General features: G+C 44.2%; 1 protein-coding gene across 1 annotated transcript in view; it reads right to left on the reverse strand.

Moving 5' to 3' along the window:
- THSD4 (thrombospondin type 1 domain containing 4) overlaps nucleotides 1-23,750 on the reverse strand; it is a 590,633-nt gene that overhangs the window by 308,587 nt on the left and 258,296 nt on the right. Inside the window, exon 7 of the mRNA XM_059658415.1 lies at nucleotides 9,665-9,801. Within this exon, the coding sequence (XP_059514398.1) occupies nucleotides 9,665-9,801 (137 nt within the window). The remainder of the gene's footprint in view (nucleotides 1-9,664; nucleotides 9,802-23,750) is intronic.

Here is a 23,750-nt window from a genome sequence, read left to right on the forward strand (position 1 = left end):
AAGAAGATCCGGAGAATTTCATATAACTTAATCCTCCTTAAATTGTGCCCCTCACTCCTCTTATTCCAGGCCCTGTGGTTCTTAAACATATGAAAAGATGCTCAAACTCACTGAAAATAAGATAAATGCAAATGAAAACTACCCAAGACGCCATCTCTCACGAATGGGATTGGCAAACATCCCAATGCTGTTCAGCACACATACCACCGCAGACATTGCTGGTGAGGCTGTTAGATGTTTCAACCTCTGGAGAGCAAACGGCCACCCCTAGGCATTCAAATCACCGATAGATGCACACTCTTGACTCAATTCTAGGAATTTATCCTACAGATACTTGCAAATATGTTTACTGGCCCACACACAACTGTACTTACAGCAGCATCGCTGGTTATGGTAAAAGACCGGATATAGCCTACATGTTATAATAAATTATGGTTAGTTTATTCAGTGCAGTACTGTGCAACCATAACATGAATAAGGACATGCTTTAGATATTGAAGCGGAGAGTTCTCCAAACTATGTTAAGTAAGTAAAGCAAAGTTCAGAGCCGTGTGTGTGATGTGCTACTCCATGTGCCCCCTAACAGGGAAAATAATATAATATGAATGGGCTCCTGGGTGCAGAAAAATATTTGACTTAAAAAAGAAACTATCAAAGTGGTTATTTCCTGTTGGAAAACAGGAAACTGGGTGGAGAGGGAATGGGAATCACACTTTTGGTGTCTGAGTCATGTAAATGTATTATTATCTATAAGATAAAAAATGTGTTTCCATCTAGCACTTTTGTCATCATACATACATACGTACGTACAGCACCTCCAGATAGTTCCTAAGGCTTGTCTATCACCCTCGCAATGATACTCACTACTCGGTTTGAGCCGACTCTGGCAGAAGTTAAGCTGAGATGCCCCCCCAGCTTGGTGGTAGGATGATGGGCTTCCCCCTCCGTCTTCGCTCAGACTTCCAGGCTCTGCCGGAATCATCATCAGGCTTAACGGCCTGTGTTTTAAAAAAAGTCTGATCCTCTGACAGTGTCACCAGTAAGAGCATGAGCTGACTAGCAAGAATGTGCACGGGACCGAAGAGAAAGGGGGCTACTGCTCCCCTTGGCCGTGCTCGTCTGGTAGAGAGCCTGTGGTTTCTGTATGCAGCACAGGTTTCTGCACCCCGAGAATCTTATTCTGTGCCTGTGGAACAGCATCTTAGAGCCGAGCAGGTACACAGTGAGCACTGTGCCACTCTGCAGCCGTGTGCCATAATGGAGCCTACTCAGGCGGGGCTTCCAGTCTGCGTCTGGTTTAGGGGCAGGGATGGGGTGCGCTGGGGCAGAGGTGACTATCTGGCTCTGCTGAAACTCCTCTCATTTCTCAGTCCCAGTCCAGTCACCAGCCCTGCCAATCTGGAGACAATACTTCTTTAGTTCCCTTTGGGGGAATGCTGCCCATTTAAGGAAACCTAGCGGGGAGGAACCCTAAAATTCTCTCTCTCCTGACACTCTGATGTAGGAGGGCCACCAGGAGGGGTAGGTTGGAAGCTCAATCACCTTACTCCACTCTTACCTGAGCAGTCCCTCTTTCCTCTGTTGTAGTACTGGAGATCCTGTCTGAGCCCCAAACCTGCTCTTGATCCATTATTTCATCCAGTTTCCAGGGCAGTCTTCCTGGGCCTCAAGGATGACTGAATGGAACAGGTGGAGGGCTTTCTATTGCCAATGCCAGCATGTGTTCCAGAAGATGTGTGGGCACCCAGGAGGAACTGAGTATGGCACCATCAGGAGGAGACCCGATTAACAGGCCGAGAGCAGGGAGAAGGCACATAATGATCACCCCACATCTGTCAGCTCCTGAGCACCGCACAGGTACTGGGTCCTGGCTGGAGACTTGGTCTACATTTTCTCCAAATCCCAGGGATTGCCAGGTCAGTAAGTAGTCTTGCCTCCACTTGTTACCTCCACCTGCCCTCCCTGGAGACCTTCCCCTACACCCCATGTTTGCCTCCCCACCACTGCTCACTGCTTCAGTTCCTATTAACTTCATAACACTCACCAAAATGTGTAATTCTTGCTTGTTAACTGGCCTTTTCTCTTTATTACTTTCTCCATTAGATTTTAAGCTCAATGTGGGTAGGAACCATGTTAATCTTTTCCATTGTTTTATCTACAATGCCTAGCCCAGTGTATGGCAACAAGTAGTTAAGATTATTTGTTGAATAAATTAATGATTATATATTGCTTGGTTGTTAATTAATAATTAATGATGATAATAATTAATGAGTATGTATTAATAAAGAAATCTAAACATGCCCTGCTGGTGTGGCTCAGTGGTTGAGTGTTGACCCATGAACCAGGAGGTCACGGTTTGATTCTGGTTGGAGCACATGCCTGGGTTTTGGGATCGATCCCAGGCATGCAGGAGGCAACCGATGTTTCTCTCTTATCACAGATGTTTCTATCTCTCCCTCTCTCTCCCTTCCTCTCTTTGAAATCAATAAAAACATTAAATTTTAAAAAATAAATCTAAACAGAGTTTTTATGTGAGGTAGTGGTCCCGCTGTTTAAAAATGAGAAAAATCATAGATAATGGGAAAGAAGTGCATATAATTAGGTACATTTCATCAGGTTCACTTTAGATTTAGGATTTCAAGAGGTCTTGAGAATAGGGCCTGGGTTCTAAAATGCCAATACTTTGTTAAACCTATTCTTGATTCTTGTAGGAAAGGTTTCACAATCAGTTTTTGACTTTTTTTTTCCATCCACACATCTATTTTAAGAACATTATTGAATAACTTTCATATGTTAAGCACTGAGGATACAAATATATCAACACTCATTCTCCTTTAGAAGCTCAGGCACATGTCAATCAATAACTAAAATATAACATAAGCATTTTAATAGCCACAAGCAGAAAGACTTTTAGAACACAGTTTGATGGGGATAGGAATACAAGAGGGAGTCCACAAAGTGTCACAGTAGCTTGGAACTCTGCTTCAAGGCTGAACCATGCAAATGTCTAGCAAAGGGGAGAAACCTCACCCAAAGTAATTACTCTCTAAGTCTCATTCAAGTAACGACAGAACTCTAAGAAAAGTACATAAAACAAAGCCGCTCACCACGAGAAATTAGAAAAGCAACTCAGGGCAAACAGGCAGGAAAAGAGCAGAGTCTGTTTGGCTGGGGACAGCACAGCAGCAGCTGCTAGAGGAGGAGGATGAAAACCCGGTGCCTGAACACCCACAGGACACACAGATGCCCACCATGTCTTCCTTCCGGTCAGGGCCACACGCAGGTCCAGAGTTTGTCTCTGAACATTCGGAACCAGTTACCTTGCTTTAATTTATGAAATAAATCTGAAACTGCTGATGGGTCCGGATGGAAGCCTAGCGATGCCTCAGCTGAGGAGGAGATGTGAAAGGCTCCAAGAAGGGTGCTTGGAGGGCAGGCCACAGGAGCCAATTCTGGCATGTCATAATTGCCAGAAGCCAATTCTAGCATGTCATAATTGCCAGAAGCCAATTCTAGCATGTCATAATTGCAAGAGTTTCATCAAAAGGTTGATGGAACTTGGGGACTCAACAAGGGCTGAGTCACATATGTTGTCACCTTTGGGAATGGCTGATGGCATTTCCCCAAACCTGAAAAGGGATGATTGTTTGCTGCCAGACAGCTCAGAGCATCTTAATCTACATGTTATTGCCTCCTACTGACCAAACACCTGAACGGCCGTAGGCTAATTCCCCCATTCTGACAATGCCTCTGTACAGGAAACCCTACCCCTTTGAAGTGTATATCTCTGCCTTGCCTCAGGACAATTTGTGTTAATAAAAAGCATGGGGTCTTGAGACTAGATCAGGGGTGGGCAAACTACGGCCAGCGGGCCGGATCCGGTCAGTTTGAAATGAATAAAACTAAAAAAAAAAAAAGACCGTACCCATTTATATAATGATGTTTACTGTGAATTTATATTAGTTCACACAAACACTCCATCCATGCTTTTGTTCCGGCCCTCCGGTCCAGTTTAAGAACCCATTGTGGCTCTCGAGTCAAAAAGTTTGCCCACCCCTGGACTAGATCTTAGTTCCTTCTAGCTAAGCTCCTCTGACCCCCATATGCCTTTCAAAATTATGCTTCGTCTCTGGACTCTTAAGTTACACACAGCCCCTTTTCCAGATTGCTGAACCCTTCTAGATGCTGGAACAAGAACCCTGGCAGGGCTGACTAGGAAGGAGGGAGCAAGTGTGGGGGGAGGGGAGGGAAGAAGGGGCACTTTCATCTCAACAAAAGGCGCCATGGGAGCACGCACTTGCTTAGGTTTGTCCTGTCATTAGCTCTGAAGGGACTCAGGAAATTCAGAGTGAGCAAAATTAAAAACAAGATGAGAGAGACAGGAGTTTGGGTGCCAAGAAACGCTCCCCAACCTCCAAGGCCTTGGGTTCTGGGGATTGGGCCAAGGGGACTTCATGCCGTTGTTTTATCTGCACTGAGCTGCCCAGCCCAGCCCAAACCGAGACTCTGCTGCATTCAAGACTGATTTCATTTGCTAAAATCCACTAGATTGAGTCATCAAGTACCTTGACTCACTTACTCATTTATTTTCAGCACCTATTCAAAGCCTAGGCATTTGCTAAAGCCAAGTGCCTGGAATGGCTCCCGGGATGGCTGGGTGGCAGGCGGGGCGATGGGAACAAACAGTTACAAGAAGTGGGAACAGAAGAACAGAACAGTACACAAGGGGGTGAGCCGGTGGCTTTTGAACAGAGTGCATGGGGCGGACCAAGAGTGGGCACAGCATGGCACTCCAGACTGATGGAACAGCGCGTGCATTCCCTTGGAGGCACAGCCTGCAGCCTGCTGGGTCACGGAGAAACACGTCGCAGCCTGGCCAGCCCTGGGGGCCCAGGGAGGCCTGGCAGCAGACAGATGATGAAGGGCCTGGCCTTTATTCCATAGGCAATGGGGCGCCAGAGATGGAATTTAAGCAAAGAAGAGGCATGTCCTGATGTGTGTTTTGGAAAGACAGTCTTTTTGGAAAGAGGCAGGGAGAAAAATAAACTCAGACTAAGGGAGACCTGAAGCACATAGGTTTCTCCCATCACATACAAACTACTCTGTTTTAAAAGTCAGTATTTTTGAATTCTCACCTGAGGATATTTTTCCATTGGTTTTTAGAGAGAGTGGAAGGGAGAGAGAGAGACAGAGAAACATTGATGTGAGAGAGACACATCGATTAGTTGCCTTCATACACGATCCAACCAGGGCTGGGGATCAAGCCTGCAACCTAGGTACGTCCCCGTGACCGGCATCGAACCCGGGACCCTTCAGTCCCCGGGCCTATGCTCTTTCCACTGAGCCAAACCCACTAGGGCTTAATAGTCAATATTAATAGTCAACCCCTATGCAGCACTTAGTGTGTCCAAGTCATCTCATCTTTTCAACAGTCTTTTGTAGGATGTGAGGGCGATCTGGCTGCGACATCTGTCACCCCATTGATCGCCAGGGTTGATTCGGCTGATCTGGCTGGCTAGGCGGGTGTCCCCCTCCTCCCTCACCGATCCATGTGCGTCCCTCCCGAAGCTGCGCGCTCGGTCGAAGAGGACGACCTTCCCCCCCCCGAGGAGAGGACCGGTCTTCGGTCAAGGGTATACGAGTAGCTGCGCTCCCCTGCTAGAACCTCCAAACAAGCTCTCAACAGTCTTTTGTAAAACAGGGATGAAAATTCCTATTGATTGGCTAATTGTGAAGACAAATGAACTGATGCAACAACTGCGAAGTAAGGCACAGAGCAGTGTCTGGCACATGGCAGGTTCCAGTGCCTTGCGAGCCTGCATCAGCTCCAACATCTTCTTCCTTTGAGGTTTTGCATCAGCTTTGCAATACAGAGGACTGCTCCTTTACCACCAAAGGAACAGCGTCTTTGGGTGGATCTTAGAGTGATTCTGACTCTCTTAGTATCCTGCAGCTCTGGAACGTGGAGGTTTCTGGAAGGCCAGTCTCCAGGGAGTGAAGGTTGGTTTTTTGGTAGTCATTACCCAAATGACCCTGTTCTTTCAAATGCCTGCTAACCCTTTGAAGGAAAAGTTTCATTTATTTGTATTAAATCATGAGCAAAAATAATAAATACGCATTTAACTACAAAAATTCAAAAAATTTCAGGCAGAGTTTAAAGCTGTGATCATGTTAAAAAACATGACAGCACAGTTAATGTGATGCTTCAGGATGGATCTCTGTTCATTAGACATAAACGCTCTCATCCCCATAAGTGGCAATAATGCCTGGGCAGGGCTGGAAGTGTCTCGGAGGCTGCTCTGGAGACGGCCAGGTGGTCCTCTTTGATGCCCGGAGGGAAGGGGTCTGGGTGAGGAAGGCGGGGGCTCTGTGCGCTCCGGGTGCTTTAGAGAAGTGACAGGGCAGGGCGCTTTCCCTTCAGAGCCTACCTGCACGCAGTCCTCAGCCCGAAGCCAACTGTTGGGGTCCTTCAGTCCTTGTCCAAAAAAGAAGTGTCACCCAGCACTGGACGGGTCCCCCACTTCCTCCAGCCTCCAGTCAAGGACATCTGCATTCTTCCTGCCCCTCTCCCAACTACTGGCTCTAAAACAGAGGAGCCCCAGCAAGAAGGCGAGCACGCGGGGTGCCCACCAGGCACTGGGCAGAGCCTTCCTGCCTGCCTGGGCGGTTCGGCCTTCCGCTTGGTGTCTCTTTCGTGGGTCTCATTCGTTTTCCTGTTTAATGCTTGCTGCCTTTCATTAAGTTTTATTGCAGCAGGGGCCTCTGGAGTTATTCAGAGGCAGACCGTCATGACCGTGAGCGACAGCTCTCTCGGCCATGAGTCAGCCAAGCAGATATCAATCTGAATTCTGGGCTTCCAATCAAATATTCGGAAAAGGGCTCTGTACCCTTTGAAAGATGCAAAGTAAACAGAATCTCAGCCTGGGAAGCAAACGTACCTCAGATCATTTAAACGGAATTTCTAACGAAGACGGGAGAGTCAGTGGTTCCAACAACTTTAATGAGTGAGTTTTGGGCGAAAGCACAGAAAACAAATAGGATGGAATATCAAAGTTGTCCTTGTAACATCCAATTCCTATGAATCTACTCACACCCTGAGACTATCTGTCTCAGCCTTTTAGCAATTATCAACTTCAAACTGTGTTGCCCTACAGTATGAAAGGTTTTCATCAATTGGTAAGAATGTATATCCATGTCCTTATAGTCCTTATAAGTGTTTGTTTTTCTTTCATATCATCAGTTCAGAGACACTCAATGCAACACTAAGAAAACATGCTTGCCCAGTAGAAAGAGATCACATTTCTTCTTCCTTCCAAATCATTTCACCACTCTGTATTTACATTTCTGATTCTTTGTTAAGTAGGTTTTAATCAGTGTCCTTTAAAACTTTGCTACACAAAGTATAATCCATAAACCAACAGCATCCACATCACATGGCAGCATGTCCGAAAACCAGATACTCCAGTCCTCCCCAGACCCACCCAACTGGAACTTGCACTCCCCAGGAGTCACACTGCAGTGAGAGACCTGCCTCAAGAGACGGTATGAGCCCTGACCAGTGTTCTCAGTGGTTAGAGCAGGGTGGGCAAACTTTTTGACTCGAGGGCCACAATGGGTTCTTAAACTGGACCGGAGGGCCGGAACAAAAGCATGGATGGAGTGTTTGTGTGAACTAATATAAAATTCAAAGTAAACATCATTACATGAAAGGTACGGTCTTTTTTTTTTTTTTTAGTTTTATTCATTTCAAACGGACCGGATCCGTCCCGCGGGCCGTAGTTTGCCCACAGCTGGGTTAGAGTGTCAGCCCACGCACACCGAAGGGTCTCGAATTGGATTCCGGGGCAAGGGCACGTACACCTGGGTTGCAGGTTCAATCCCCTGTCCCACTCGGGGTGCATGCATGAGGTAACCAATCAATGTGTCTCTCTCACAGCAATGTTTCTCTCTCCTTTCCTCTCCCTCCCTCTCTTCCACCCTCTCTAAAATCAATGGGGAAAAAACATCATTGGGTGAGGATTAACAACAACAAAATGATGGTGTGAATCTGACAACTCCGTAATCTACAGAAAAGCAAATACTTTTGCAGTTAAAACTCAAATGCAATAGGACATCAGTGCGCATAAACAATAATACTGACACAGCAGCACGCTTACTCAGTGCAGACCTGTTACAGGGCCTCGCAGAGTAGCTCCAGACGCTTCACTACGGACAGGAGGTAGGTACCATCCTCCTCAGCCTGTAGATAATGTACAGAGCCCCAGACAGCTTACATAACTTGGGCAAGACCACAAAGCAAACCAGCGGAAGAGGCAGGACTTGATCCAGGCAGTCTGACCTCAGAGGGCATGTTTCTAACCATTGCCCCGTACCCCTCCCAACAGTGTGCACCTGCACCAGGAGACCAAGCAGTTCATTCAGGGTCTCAAAGAAAGAGCCGGGCTGCTTCAGGACCGTCATTTCAGTCTCAGCAACACTTAGAAGCAGAGGCCAGTTGAGCTGGATGCCACAAACTCTAATGGAACTCCCTCATGGCTTATCTGAGGGAGGGGAGGCTCAGAGGGAATGTGTGAAACCCAATGGTTTTTTCAAAGGAGTGAAAAAGTGGAGGCCAGACTCCACTATACTTCCCACCATGCTCCCTTCCTCGCCTACACAGATTTCTAATGCTTTGGGGGGGTTGCTCTTCCAAAGATACCTCACACACATTAGATAGCAAACACAGCTTTTTCCTTTCTCAACTTTCATTCACAATCTGACACTATCCAGATAAGTTATTTGTATCCTATTTGAAACCTCCTCACTATAAAAAGACTGCGGGGGAGGCCGTGCTTAGAAATCACACTTGAATAGCTCTAATACGGAGTACTGTAGCAATTTACCTTCCAGGTAGAACAGGAACCTTCAGATGTGATAGCCAATCAGTCCTCCAGCTTTTGAGCTTTAATTAAGGTAGAGTTTCAGTCTGGGCTCCAAATAGTCATTTACCTGCTCCGCTCCACCTACTACGTTACAGATGAAAGGAGAGTGGCAGTCCGGGCCCACATTATTGTGGCTGTGGGACTTGTGCCTCCTCATCTAAGATGCCTATTTTTAACCAAATGATGCTTTCTGCCAAAGGTTAGCATCCCACAGGGCTTCTCTCAGGCCCAGAATGTTTGCAGAATGTGCCTCTGGGAGTTCCTGGGACAGACTTCAGAAGGCCAAAGGGGCTGAAAACTCTTCTTGTTTAAAGTACAACTTCTGTTGTAAAGGGCAGCAGACAACTTTCATTTGGAAGCCTGCCCCATCTGGTGGGAGGCAAGATAAAAGACACCATGCCCTTAAAATGCCACCTTCAGGGCCCACCCAGCAATGGCTGTTCCATAACCTCCACGCCGGAGGGAGGAAGGGGTTCCAGACGCAATGGGCACAGATCAGTGTCCCCTCTGAAGCAAGTAGGTAAACATAAATCACTGGGTAATTGAAATACCAGAGTGAGACATGGTGATTCCCAAAGATAAAAAACACAGAGCGGACCAAACAGTCCCATCTCCTCCCACTTCTCCCAGAGCTTATGTTCGGGGGCCTATAGGCTGAGGGGGAGGTAGCAGCCCACAGCCTGGCATTCAGAGCTCAAACAGCCCAAGCATCCACCCCGATGCCTCAGTCCTGGGGCACTTACCTTGCACTGCCCAGACACGCAGATGGCCGAGCCGTTCTGGTCGCAGGGGGTGCCATCAATGACCTTCTCAGCTTGGCGTACATAGAAGCGATAGCCCATTGCCTGGCAGTTCAACTCACACTTCCGGTTGCCCTTTACTACAAAAAAACAACAAGCAGCATCTTTTTTTCCCCTTGTATTTTTTATTGAGATAAAATTCACATTACATAAAATTAACCATTTTAACCAAAGTGTAAAACTCAGCGTTTTTTAGTACGTTCACAATATTGTTCAACCATTACCACTAATTCCAGAACATTTCCATCGCCCCACCAATCTATTTTCTGTTTCTATGGATTTGCCTATGCTGGATGTTTTATAACCACACACTTTAAAATTGCATGAGTACTATTAGATCTCTCATATTTGATGGCACAGGAAAGGCATTGCAGTCTGATCTGCTGGCATATAATAGAGATTTGATGCTGAGTATTAGAAAGGAATTCTTAAAGAATTCAAATCTACCATGCAAATAGTAGATTCTACTTTTAGACATCCTCTCATTCGTTGCTATACTCATAATTACAATTTATATATCAACAATCATAGAGAGTACACAATTTTATTGTTCTGCTATTGTTTTAACTTAAACTCTATGTAGTTATACCATATTTATGTTCTTTTGGCTGGGGATTCCTACAATAATTCCTCCATGATGAAATATTTTAGTGATTTCCCCATTACCTTAGGTCAGTGGTGGGAAAACTGCGGCTCGCGAGCCACATTCGGCTCTTTGGCCCCTTGAGTGTGGCTCTTCCTAAGCCTTAGGAATACCCTAATTAAGTTAATAACAATGTACCTACCTATATAGTTTAAGTTTAAAAAATTTGGCTCTCAAAAGAAATTTAAATCGTTGTACTGTTGATATTTGGCTCTGTTGACTAATGAGTTTGCCGACCACTGCCTCAGATTGAAGTCCAAACTCCTAAGAAAGGAATTAAACATCTTTCAAATATAAATAGTCCTATTTCCAACTGTTCTCCCTTAAATCCATGTTCTGTACAACTAAGCGCGTCCTCGGTCCGGCCACTGCTTCGCTGCTCCTTCTGCCGCTGCCTCACTTGTTAGCACCGCATCTACTGTGTTTTAGTTCCCAGATCACCTCCTCCGGGAAGCTGCCCCCAGGCCCTGATCTCACCTATACATCCACCCATCACAGGCTGTTCTGACCTTTTCTGCTTCAGGGTTAACCAAGCTTGATTGAAGCATGGTCTTGAGGGACAACAGGGATGTGTCTGTCTTACTCACTTTTGTATCCTCAGCACTCAGTCCAGACCTGGGCACACAGAAAATGCTCAACAAATCCCTGAGGGCCCGGCCGGCATGGCTCAGTGGTTGAGCGTCAACCTATGAACCAGGAGGTCACGGTTCAATTCCTTGTCAGGGCACATGCCCGGGTTGCAGGCTCAATCCCCCAGCCAATCAATGATTCTCTCTCATCATTGATGTTTCTATTTCTCCCTTTCCCCTCCTCTCTGAAATCAATAAAAATATATTTAAAACAAAACAAAACACAAACAAATCTCTAAGGAATAAAAGGAGGGATGGATAAATGAATATTGTCTTTTCCCCCCCTTTGTCTTTCTCTCTGTATTCACCTACCTCTGAGATCACTTCACACGAAGCCTGACACACAGTAGGTGCTCAGTAAAGGTTAAATTAATTACCACTACAACTAATATCTCCAGAGCAATTTAGTTGCCTTCAAAATAAGACTGAGAAAAAATTTTAGGCAAGATATACATTCATATCTAAAAGAGACAGACAAGCCAAGTACACAATGATTTTTTAAAAAACTGTTTTTGGATTCAAGAAAATGCTATGCTCAGGCATAGACAGCATGTTCCAGGGCCATGCCTTTGTCTGAAAATCTGATTGCTGGATTGGGTAATACTGACTTTTTCCTACACAAGAAGATACATCATATTTTCCCCAGTGTGACTGCCTGATTATCATAGCAATGAACTTCCTTGTCCTCCACAGCCATTTAAACCGCTACCAGGAAATAACATGGAGCCTCCGGGTCCACAGGGATTAGGGAAGACTGAATCTTCTATATACCCTAAGCTCTATCTCAGAAGCCAAGAGACCTGGATTCTTACCCTGGCTGTCCAAAAGTTATAAGAGGTGACCTTGCAAAAAAAAAAAAACCACAGAATCAGGTACCTTTGGGAATTATCTAAAACTAAAACATCATTTTATATTAAAAACCAAACCACAATAGCCCTAAACAAATGAAGTGACAGGTTGGAGGTAAAACTAGTCTCCTACAACTTGCTTTCTCATGTCTGCTATCTATATCCAGAACATGCTTCCTCTCTCCCCACTCCTCACTTTCTGAAGTGACAGCAGGAAGTATCCAGGTGACTGCATTTTAAGTAATAAGCGTCTGAAAGGCAGCCTCATATGGGGCAATGGTTTTGAGTTCTCACCTCTCTCTCGGCTTCCTCCCAACAATCTCTATCCTTTGCAGCCCAATTTTATTTCTCAGTATTTACAACCATACCACAGAAGAACATTCTGAGAACAATAACAACAACAAAAATGGTTAAAGGTGAGATAATTGTGGCAGCATCTCCAAATGGCTACATGAAAATAACCCAGAGGGATGGCCTTAAGTTTGGGCTCCTATCTGTGGCCCAAAGAAGACACTCAGTCCGACCCTCTGCCTAAGTGACTTAGTGCCCCTGCCTTCTCAGACGTGCAACAAGGGGACGGGGGACCCTAGGAGATAACAAAGTGTGCACAGTGTCTCCCGAATGAAACTGCCCAGAACCTGTTGCCTTAGCAACACTCAACCAGTACTTCTCATAAAGTTACACAAGGACTGACTTCTCCAGACCCTGCACATACTCCCCAACCACTTTAACATTTCACATAAACTACATTTGCAGGGCTTCAGTTAAAGGTTTTTCATGGAGTGTCACTTCATTCCCTCTTTTCCCTTGAATACAGTTATAATTCTGATGCCAGGAGCTGTTTCTCTAAGCACTTAAAAAAAAAAGATATCAGAGAGGAATAGAGAGAGATAGAAACATTGATCAGATGAGAGAGAATCACTAATCAGCTGTCGCCTGCACGCCCCACACTGGGGATGGAGGCTGCAACCCGGGCCTGTGCACTGACCAGGAATGATGACCTCCTGATTCATAGGTCGATGCTCAACCTCTAAGCTAATTCTGCTATGGTTTGATTTTGTCATGGTTTTGTCATGAATAAAACAGAAGTGTGGCCACAAGCTGGGTGCAATGGGAAAGAGCAAGTGGGCACATCCTTTTCCTCCCTGTTTATCTCCCTCTTATTCCTCTCCCTCTCTGTTCTCATCTGCTTCCTAACTGTCCTCCCCACCCCCAAGGGAGCACCTTTAACTTTCACACACTCAGGTAGTGATCCCCAGTGTGGGCCCAGGACCAGAGGCAGCAGTATCACCTGAAAGCCTGTTGAAAATACAAATTCTTGGGCCTCACCTCCAACTTCTAAATCGGAAACTCTGGGGATGATGCTGGGTGACCTGCGTTTTAACAAACTCTCCAGGTGATTCTGGTGCTTAGTCAAGTTTGGGAATCACTGTCCCAAGAAAAATCAAGTAGTGAAAAGATTTGGAAGTAGCTAATCATTCTTATTTTGAATCCATAATGTTCAAATTCCACATCTAAATTTAAAAGATAATGTAAGCACCATCTTTAATTAACTTTAGGATATTGCCAAATATCTGGATCCCTGATAATAAAAAAATCTCTGGTTATTTTTTTAAATGCTGGAGAATATACAAGAAAATTCAGTTACTTAGAATAAAGTAGCTAACAGCTAAAGGGTTTCCCTCAAATAGAGATTAAATATTTAAACTACTCATTGAGCTCTGCTCTTTTGGAAAAACCACTGAGTAAAGACACTTTTTTTTTTTTTAGTGATAAATACAAAGAAAATAGAAAAGGAGTGAACAGTTACAAAATTTTGGAAGGTGGAAGTAGAAAAACCCACAGTAATGACTCAGCAAACCCAACCAAACTAATCCTAGGCAGGAATTGAAGCACCAGAACTACCTAATGATACCTATATGATAGCATTTCTAAACATCAACTTTGGTATTAAAGGAGAATGCGGGCCTGAAAACAGAAATTGTAGGGGTGTTTAAGAGGCAGTTCAGAGGTCCCACTTTCCAGAATGGTTGACTAAAGTCTCTGAAAATGGACTTTGTCATAAAAGCAATGAGAACACTGGCAAAAAGCAGCTGAAGTGGCTACCAATAATAGATAAAATAGACTTTAAGACAAAATTTTTTATTAAAGACATATAAGAGCATTTTATAATGATAAAGTGTCAATCTGTCAGGAAGCCAACAATAGAGGCCCAAAATACATGAAGCTAAATCTGACAGAAGTGAAAGGAGAACTAGATAATTTAATAATAAAGGTTGGAAATGTGGATACCACACGTCCAATAATGGATAGAACTAGACAGAAGATCAACAAAGAAATAGAAGACTTAAACAACACTATAAATCAATTACACCTAATAGACATAGATAGAACATGCCACCCAACAGTAGCACAATTCATATTCTTCTCAAGTACACATGAAACATTTTCCAGAAGGGAACAAATGTTAGGTCATAAAACAAGCCTCAATAAATTCAAAAAAAATGAAATCACACAAAATATGCTCACTAACCACAATGGAATGAAATTAGAAAATCAATTAAAAAAAACAAATTTGGGGATTTCAAAAAGATGTAGAAATTAAATAAAATACTTATAAATAACTGATCAGGGAAAAAAGCACAGAAAAATTAGAAAATACTTTGAGATTAATAAAATAAAAACACAACATCCCAACTTATGGGATGCAATTATATAAGTATTTATATAATTTATAGCTGTAAACACCTATGTTAAAAAAGATGTCAAATCAAATAACCTAATATGCCACCTTAAGTAGTGGGGGTAGGGGGAGAGCAAATTAAACCCAAAGCCAAAGGAAGGAAGGAAACTGGGGTGTAAATAAATTAAACAGAGAAGGGACAGACACTAGAGAAAAATCAATGAAACCAAAAGTTGGTTCTTTGAAAATATCAATAAAATTGACAAACTTTTATGTAGCCTGGACAAAAATAAAGGAGAGAAGACTCAAAATATTAAAATCAGGAATAAAGAGGAGACATTACTACCTATTTTATAGAAATAAAAAGGACTTCTACCTAGGGTGATTAGTCAAGAAAAAGAGGTAGTACACAGATTGAAAACAAAGAAATAAAACTACCTGTATTCACAGAGGACATGATTTTATATATAGAAAATACAAACAATGCACCAAAAATTATTTAAATTAGTAAACAAGTTCATCAGGGTTAAAGGATATAAGATCAATATACAAAAATCAATTTTATCTCTATATGCTATCAATGAACAATCTGACAATAAAATTAAGAACATAATTCCATTTATGATGGCATCAAAAACAGTAAAATACTTAGAAATAAATTTAACAAAAAAGTTTAAGACATACACTGAAAACTACAAAACATTGTTGAAAGTAACTAAGAAAGATCTAAATAAATGGAAAGCTATCCCATGTTCATGCATTGAAAGACCTAATATTGTTAGGATGGCAATACTCCCCCAAAATTGATTTACAGATTGAATGCAATCCCAATCAAAATATCAGCTGGCTTTTAATATTGTAGAAAAAGACAAGATGATCCTAAAACGTATATGGTAATACAAGGGACCAATAATAACCAGACAACCTTGAAAACGAAAAACAAAAACTGAAGGACTCATACTTCCTTATTTTTAACAAAAACAGTGTGATATTATCATAAGGCTAGACATATAGATCAATGTATAGAACTGAGAGACTGGAAATAAGCTGTGTGTGTGTGTGTGTGTGTGTGTGTGTGTGTGTGTGTGTGTGTGTACATACAGACATATACACTGAGTGGCCAGATTATTATGACCACCTGACATTTGCAGGCAAATTAGCCGTACACTGCATCGTATGGGACATGGAAGCCAAAGGCCTGTTCGAACACCTGTGCTGTCTGCAGTTACCAAGATAAAACGTCTCCAATTCGCACAGGAACACAAAGATTGGACAGTCGAGCACTGGAAAAAAGTCATGTGGTCCGATGAATCACATTTCCAGTTGCATCAGCAGATGGCAGAGTGAGAATTTGGTGGAAACAGCATGAAAGCATGCACCCCACATGCATAAGTACAACACTTCAAGCTGGTGGGGACAGTGTTATGGTTTGGGGCATCTTTTCCTGGCATGATTTGGGCCCTTTAATTCATGTGGAACAACATCTGAATAGCACAACATACCTAAGTATCATTGCTGATCAGGTTCATCCTATCATGTTGATGGCGTATCCCAATGGAGATGGCTTCTTCCAACAAGACAATGCGCCATGCATGCCATGGTGCTCGTATTGTGCAGGAGTGGTTTCAAGAACATGAGGGAGACTTTACCTTGCTTAGGTGGCCCCCACAATCACCAGATCTCAATCCAATTGAGCATTTGTGGGATGAAGTTAAAAGAGCCATCAGGCAGCTGGTTCCACAGCCATCAAATCTCACAGAACTGGACAGTGCTATTCATCAGGCATGGTGTTAGATTCTTTGCATCACCTTTCAATATCTCGTGGAGTCAATGCCAAGAAGAATCGCCGCAGTATTGAAGGCAAAAGGTGGCCCAATGAAGTACTGATAGGGTGGTCATAATAACCTGGCCACTCAGTGTGTGTGTGTGTGTGTGTGTGTGTGTGTGTGTGTGTGTGTGTGTGTGTATACACATCCCATGTTCAAAGGCTGTTAAATTGTGTTGTTTACTCATATCTTCAGAAAAAAATCACTTCTGTCGTGGTAAACAACCTGCTTCCCTATTTATAATGGTCTGGCCCTCTAGCAACTTCAGCGTGAAATTATAGCTAATTTGCCTACAAACGTCAGGTGGTCATAATAATCTGGCCACTCAGTGTATGTATGCAAAGCTTGGACTAAATAATAAAAGTTAATTTTAAAAAGAACGTAAAAAATTACCTCAACAGCTCAGGTTCTCAAAAATGGAATCTTTCTGCACAGTTATTGTCCATGGCTGGTTCCCTCCCATTTTTTTCAAAATTAACAAAAAGGGTAACAACTCCTTGTTGTCTTTTCAGGAACTTTGCGTGAGAGAATGAAATATTGCTCAAGTGTGGAGGTTCTAGATTTTAGCTAGCCTGTTACCACCTACCACTCTCAGAAGGATGGAAGGGGCCAAAAGTGGCAGGAAAGGAGCTTCAAGCTTTTCCCAGGCTGCACATTCTCCAGCCTTCATTTAAGGAGGGAGAAAGCGTCAGGTAAGAAGAGAGAAGAGATTCTGTAAGTAAATATGCAAAGCTTTTGAATACTTGGAGAATGGATAACATCTGTGCTTATTTTTGGATCCGTTCAACTTCACAGGTTCACTCCAAGTTTAGCGCCAAAGCCCTCATTTCCTAGAGTCAAGTTCCATGTTTTTGGTAGAATATACTATAACCCTTTTCAAGAAAAGCAGCCTCATAAACACAGCTCATAAAACTCTGCTGTGGCAGGGTGCTTACCCAACACATGCTGATGAGTGAAATGTAAAGGAATTTTAAAAATGTGGATGCAATGTCTTAAGAGCATATGCAGGGTTTAAGTAATGTAAAAAGGGGGTTGCCCAAAGCCCAAGCAGTGGGCATGGAGCTGGCAGCATTTGGTTTGCAGCATTTGGTCAGAGTGAATAAAATAGTCCAGGGGTGGTGGAGCCAGAGCAGTGCTGGGCTTAACCTCAGTGGCTGCATTGTCTGTGTGGTGTAACTCCTATTTAAGACAAAGGGCCTGCCTGCCCTTGAACTCCACATTCTGGATTGGATGCTGATGATTATTAGTTAAACTGCTTCTCCCCAGACTTCATTTTCCAGGACAAAGATATGGAAAATAAAATGAGGAGAATGCTTCTGAGAGCCCAAACTGCTCTGGAATATGAAAACTATTCTGAAAAAGTCCAAACAGGGGCAAGACTATCTAATCCTAGCCTTTCCTGTTCTAAAAAGGAAATTGTATTGGCCATATTCCATTATTAAAACTTAAATGCAAAACCATATAACTTATCAATTGCCTAAGATCCTAGCCTTATATCCAACACTCGCAACTGTGTAATTAACATGTAGTCAGATGCAGCACCCTACTGAATCCTACTTCACTGACAGTCTCAACAGGCTGGGGGATCTGGATGAGAAACCATGGACAAAATGTCTTTTTAAAAAAAACCTGAAAATTCATTGGCTTGGTGTTCCAGAGATATTAAGTTCCTCTTAGCACTGCTCACACTTAAACACAGTTCTATTCTGTAACACTCTAATGCAGTGGTTGTCAAACTTTAATGTCCTCAGGACCATCTGGTGGTCTTATGAGAACACAGACTGACGGACTCCACCCCTAAAGAGTCTGCTTCATAGGGCTGGGGTGGAGCCCTGAGTCTGCATTTCCAACAAGGTTCCAAGTGATGCTAAAGCTACTGGTCCAGGAACCAACCTTTGAGAACCACTGCTTAACTGAAACAGGATGGAGAAAGGAGACCTACCTAGCAACCAGACCTCTAGCTGACACCTGGGAATGTATTACCAAAGCCGACATAAAACATGATTTTTGGCTAACTAAATAAAAGTTTACAGACTCCCTGGATCAGAGCGCAGCCTCATCTGTGTGTAACTACAATCTCATAGGGAAGACAGGTGTTAATTAAGTATTCACACAAAGAAATAGGAAATTTTAACAGTGAAGGATAAGTAGGAGTTTACTGTGTGAAGGGGAGGGGAGGAGAGCAGAGCACTCAAGGCAGAGGAATACCAAAGGCCACACCCAAAGGCCAGGAACATGCCCATCAAGAGGCTAAGAGACATTCGGCATGGCTGAAGTACAGAGTGGGGGAGAGGATATGAGATGAGGCTGCAGAGTCAGCCAGCAGCCCAGATCAGGCATGACCACTGTTCTTGTGGAAAGAATGAGCGTATCTGTCTAGAGCTCTATGAAGTGCCGCAGCTTGCATTCCTTGTACTTTTCTGGAGAGCAGAACATGGAACAGCCACAGTTTCCCATCTGGATAAAGTTCCTAGACATGTAGTTTCATGGGAATTGGCTAAGCCAACTTTATCCAAGTTACCCAACCTTTTCCTGCAATGTTTCTTTTTTCTCCCACGTCAACACAGTAAATCTAAGCTGGAAACGTTTCTGGAAACAAACACTGTTCTGGAAAAACACAGTGCTGTTCAAAACCCTTCAAGCTGTGTGACATGTAGTGTTACATCCTAAAATTTTACATTTACTAAAAAGTGAGTGGTGCTGCCAGTAGAAAGCCAGCTTGGCCAACGGTTAGGAAAGCAGCTTGACAGCTTCAATAGACGCAGAGCCATAACCAGCTCTCACGGCTGGGAAAACAGGTCTCTCTCGAGCAAATGTGGACTTATTAAAATGTGGAATACATACACATCCTCCAGAAAAATGACATGGCTGGGCTTTTTGGTCAAGGACTGAGATTGTTGAAAGCTCTGAGAAAAAAGTGGGGGAGGGAACTCTGGTACAAGTATCATGTAAAGTACAAGTCTCTGAAGACAGAGAAATTCAGAGGCAGAGGACACAGTATCTATCCACTCTATAGGCGATAACCAGAGGATGCTGGTTTACTTCCTATCTCCTGCTATTACCATCTTAAATTATATATCTACTAGAGGCCGGGTGCATGAAATTCATGCACTCAGGGGGGGGGGGGGCGGTCCCCTCGGCCCCGCCTGCACCCTCTTGCAGTCAGGGAGCCCTCAGGGTATGTTCAACTGACAGCTTAGGCCCGCTCCCCACTGTGAGTCAGACATCCTTAACGCTGCCGCGAAGGTGGAAGAGGCTGTGAGCCCGGCTTCTGGCTGAGCGGCGCTCCCCCTGTGGGAGTGCACCAACCACAAGGGGGCAGCTCCTGCGTTAAGCATCTGCCCCCTGGTGGTCAGTGCATGTCATAGTGACCGGTCATTTCACTGTGGGATCAATTTGCATATTAGCCTTTTATTATATAGGATATTTATTTATAAATGTATGGATATGTATGTGTGTATATGTGGCTATGTTTGCATATGTGAGTATTATGCATATAAATGTGGATGGAGGAATGCATGTGTGTATATACACATGCATGTACGTGTGTCATGTGCATGTGTATATGAGTATTTATTTATATGTGCATTTTATGTGTAAGTATGTACATGCCTGCATGTGTATGTACAATCATGTGTGTGTGTCTTCCAGTCTGTTGGCACACAGCCAGAGCAATCAACAGTGATAAGAACACAATATAGGCTGGTCCATAGTTGGAAAAATTTACGGCATGAAAGTGCGGGCAGACACAGCAGGTCCACATATCTGAAAACCCAGCAGTGGTTCCAACAAAGGCACTAGCTCTCTTCTAAACATTTAAGAGCAGACATCGTAAGACTGGGAAAAGAAACTTTCAGCAGGAAGAAAGTTTTGATGGCCTCAGGAAAAGAAGTTTTTTAGTATGACAAATTTTCAGAATTTAGGGAAAGCTTCAGCTAACCTTGTCTCAACTTTTTAAAAAATCCTCACCCGTGGATATGTTTACAGAGAGGAAGGGAGGGAAAGAGAGAGAGTGAGAAACATTGATATGAGAGAGAAACATCTATCAGTTGCCTCCCATAATGCTCTGACCAGGGATTGAACCCACAACCTAGGTATGTACGCTGACTGGGAATCAAACGCACAACCTTTTGGTGTACAGGATGGCACTCCAACCAACTGAGCCACCAGCCAGGGCTTGTCTCAACTTTTGACTGCAGGATAATCAACACTAATAAAAGAGAAAAATGGTAATTGGCATACGAGCTACCCTTTTCATTGGCTAATCAGGGCTATATGCAAATTAACTGCCAACTAAGATTGGCAGTTAACTGCCAACTAAGATTGGCAGTTAACTGCCAACAAGATGGCGGCTAATTTGCATATGTAGGCACAATGCAGGGAGGCAAAAGGGAAAGCAGGAAGAAGCCCCCTGCCACTGACAGTGATCAGAAACCCAAGGGGGAGCTTTTGCCGCCTTTGCCCTGCCCCCCAGCCATGATCAGAGAATCAGGTGCCTTTTCCACCCTGGCCAGTGATAGCAGGAAGTAGGGGTGGAGCCAGCGATGGGAGCTTGGCATGGTCGAAGCTGGCAGTCCCAGCAGCTAGGGGTCCCTTGCCTGGGCCTAAAGCAGAGCCCAGGATCGCGGGGCCGCTGTAGCTGCGGGTCCCCGCTGCCCGGGCTGGACGCCTCAGCCAGAGGCCTCAGGCCTGGGCAAGGGGCCGATCAGGCGATCGGAGGGTGATGGGGGGCTACGCCTCTGGCCGAGGCCTCAGGCCTGGGCAAGGGGCCGATCCTGCGATCGGAGGGTGATGGGGGTCAACGCCTGAGGGCTCCCAGTATGTGAGAGGGGGCAGGCTGGGCTGAGGGACACTCCCCACCCCACACACACACACCCAGTGCACGAATTTCGTGCACCGGGCCCCTAGTATGGAATAAAAGGGCAATGCCTCTGTTTCTCCTGAGTGTCTGGGACCTGCTTGTGCTCAGCACACACTCTGTGCATGGGAGGCAATGGAGCTCAGTGAGCATTTCTTGACTTGATGTTCTCTGCCATCCCCTCACTGTGTCCTTAGCAACCATGGAGGGCTCATGGACTCGGCCTCCCCTTTGGGGATTTAATAAAACCTCTGAAGAATGACTTTCATCATGTTAGCACTCTTCTCACAGCCATCCTGAGTTCCTCCCTGTCCACAGAACATCTACCCTAAGATGGCTTTCAAGGACAGTGTTCTCTACAATTGGATCTTTGACTCTTAACTACTCAAGTGCTTTCTTCACTGTTCTGGAAATACGCCATGAGCATTCTCACTTCTATTTCTTTTGTTCACCCATCAAGAACGTCCTTGAGATTTCAATCTACTGACATGAACCTCAGCATGTGTTTATGGAATATTCAAACATAAAAATCGTGGCAGGTTAGCCTCCCCAGGAATATGGAACAGAGATACCGACTCTGTCTAGGGCAGTGATGGCGAACCTATGACACGTGTGTCAGAGGTGACACACGAACTCATTTCTTTGGTTGATTTTTCTTTGTTAAATGGCATTTAAATATATAAAATAAATATCAAAAATATGTCTTTGTTTTACTATGGTTGCAAATATCAAAAAATTTCTATATGTGACACGGCACCAGAGTTAAGTTAGGGTTTTTCAAAATGCTGACATGCTGAGCTCAAAAGGTTCGCCATCACTGGTCTAGGGTATCAGGAAAGGCTTTACTGAGAAAGAGACTTATGAACTGAAATCTGAAGGATGACTTACTGCTATGAGAGACGAGATGGGAGGGAAGCCGACTCAAGGAGAGGTTCTAGACTATGAAAGGCCCTGTGGCAGGAGGAGTGGGACGGCAGCCAGTGTGGCTGGAGAACACAACAAAACAGCCTGGAAAGGAGTCAGCATGGATAGGTGGCCTTTCTTTAAGTCCAGTTTTCATGATCTCTCTGGATTAGGGATGCCAGGCAAAATGCAGGATGCCCACTTAAATTTCTCATATATTTTATGAGACATACTTACTGGTACACTAAAAATTATCTGTTTCCCTGATGTTGAAATTTAAGTGGGCATTCTTTATTTTTATTTGCTAGAAACATGGATACAACCAAAGGACGTATTTTTCTACATAACTCATTTGTATTTTTAATCACAATGGGTCTTTTTTTAGTTGTCTTGATGTCTTTTAGTCTCAAATTACCTAAATCAGAGAACCTTAAAACAGGGACAGTCCTTCTAAAAATCAGCTGGCCCAACCTTCTAACTCCACAGACAAGAGCAGGAGGCTAAGAAAGGCACCTGGAGCCACACAAGGTCACAGAGAGATCCCACTGGGGTTTCTTTCATGCCTCCCTGCAGGACCTAGGACAGAGGTGAGCAGATTAATCACTTGCTCTGTTGAATTAACAAGCTCATTTGCATGCCTCTGTACGGAAGGGAATGAACAGATACAATCCCAGACAGCCAGGAGCTTTCCAAACAAAATAAACAGCAAGCCAGACAGAGAAGGGGCCATTTGCACATGCACAAACACAGGGACAGAAACAAAGGGCCCTAGCAAGTGGCTGCTTTGACCAGCTGGACTCCAGTCTTTTCCTGGGGATTCTACAAGAGTTGGGAACCAAGGCTTTCCTCCTCGGTGGCTTGGTGGCGCACTGGATTTACAGGGCAACTGTAGACAGTGATCATTTTTACCTAAAGAGAGAAACTGTGAGCCTGAAGAGACACACCAGCCAGCTTCATTTGTCCCTTTCAGGCCCTCGTTATTTGCTAAGAGACTTTCTTCAGGTCCTCTCTGCAGGCAGAACACGTTCTGTCCAAATATGCACAACCACCAAGAGAAAAAGGCAGGGCGGCCCCTCCACCGCTGTTTACGGAATGAAGGCAGCCCTCCACATTCAACTGGATGAATGCAGGGGATAATCCCTTCGAGTAAGCTTGGCTTTCTTTCCTCCAGGGGACTTTAAAAGATGTCAATCTATCCCAATCACAATCAAATGCAAGCATCTCACTTCCCCAAAACAAGCAAGGATTTGGACAAATGAGAGGGGAGAAACTGAGGTTTCCTTGTGGTGGCGTGAAAAGGGAATTCAGCAGCCCCAGATCGTCCTAGAGGACGCACTGGGAAGGATGCTCTTGCTGTGGCCACACAAAGTGGGGCATGAGCTCGTCATGCCGAAACCTAATTGAAACCTCAGGCTGAAACCGTGTTTTGTGGTATTTGAGGGAAATGATGCACAAAGACAAAAAGGAAACACAAAGGATGTGTACAGAAGCAGCATGAAAAGCAGCCCACTTCTTGACTGTGGGATAATTTGGATGGTGGCCATTGAGTTAAATGAGGTACATCCTTCCCCTCAACCTCGCTGAGATCCAAAGCCATTTTGAAAAATGCTGCTGCCAATATTATGGTTCCATAGCCAAG

Source organism: Myotis daubentonii, chromosome 1, assembly GCF_963259705.1.
Source record: "Myotis daubentonii chromosome 1, mMyoDau2.1, whole genome shotgun sequence".
Classification (NCBI taxonomy): domain Eukaryota; kingdom Metazoa; phylum Chordata; class Mammalia; order Chiroptera; family Vespertilionidae; genus Myotis; species Myotis daubentonii.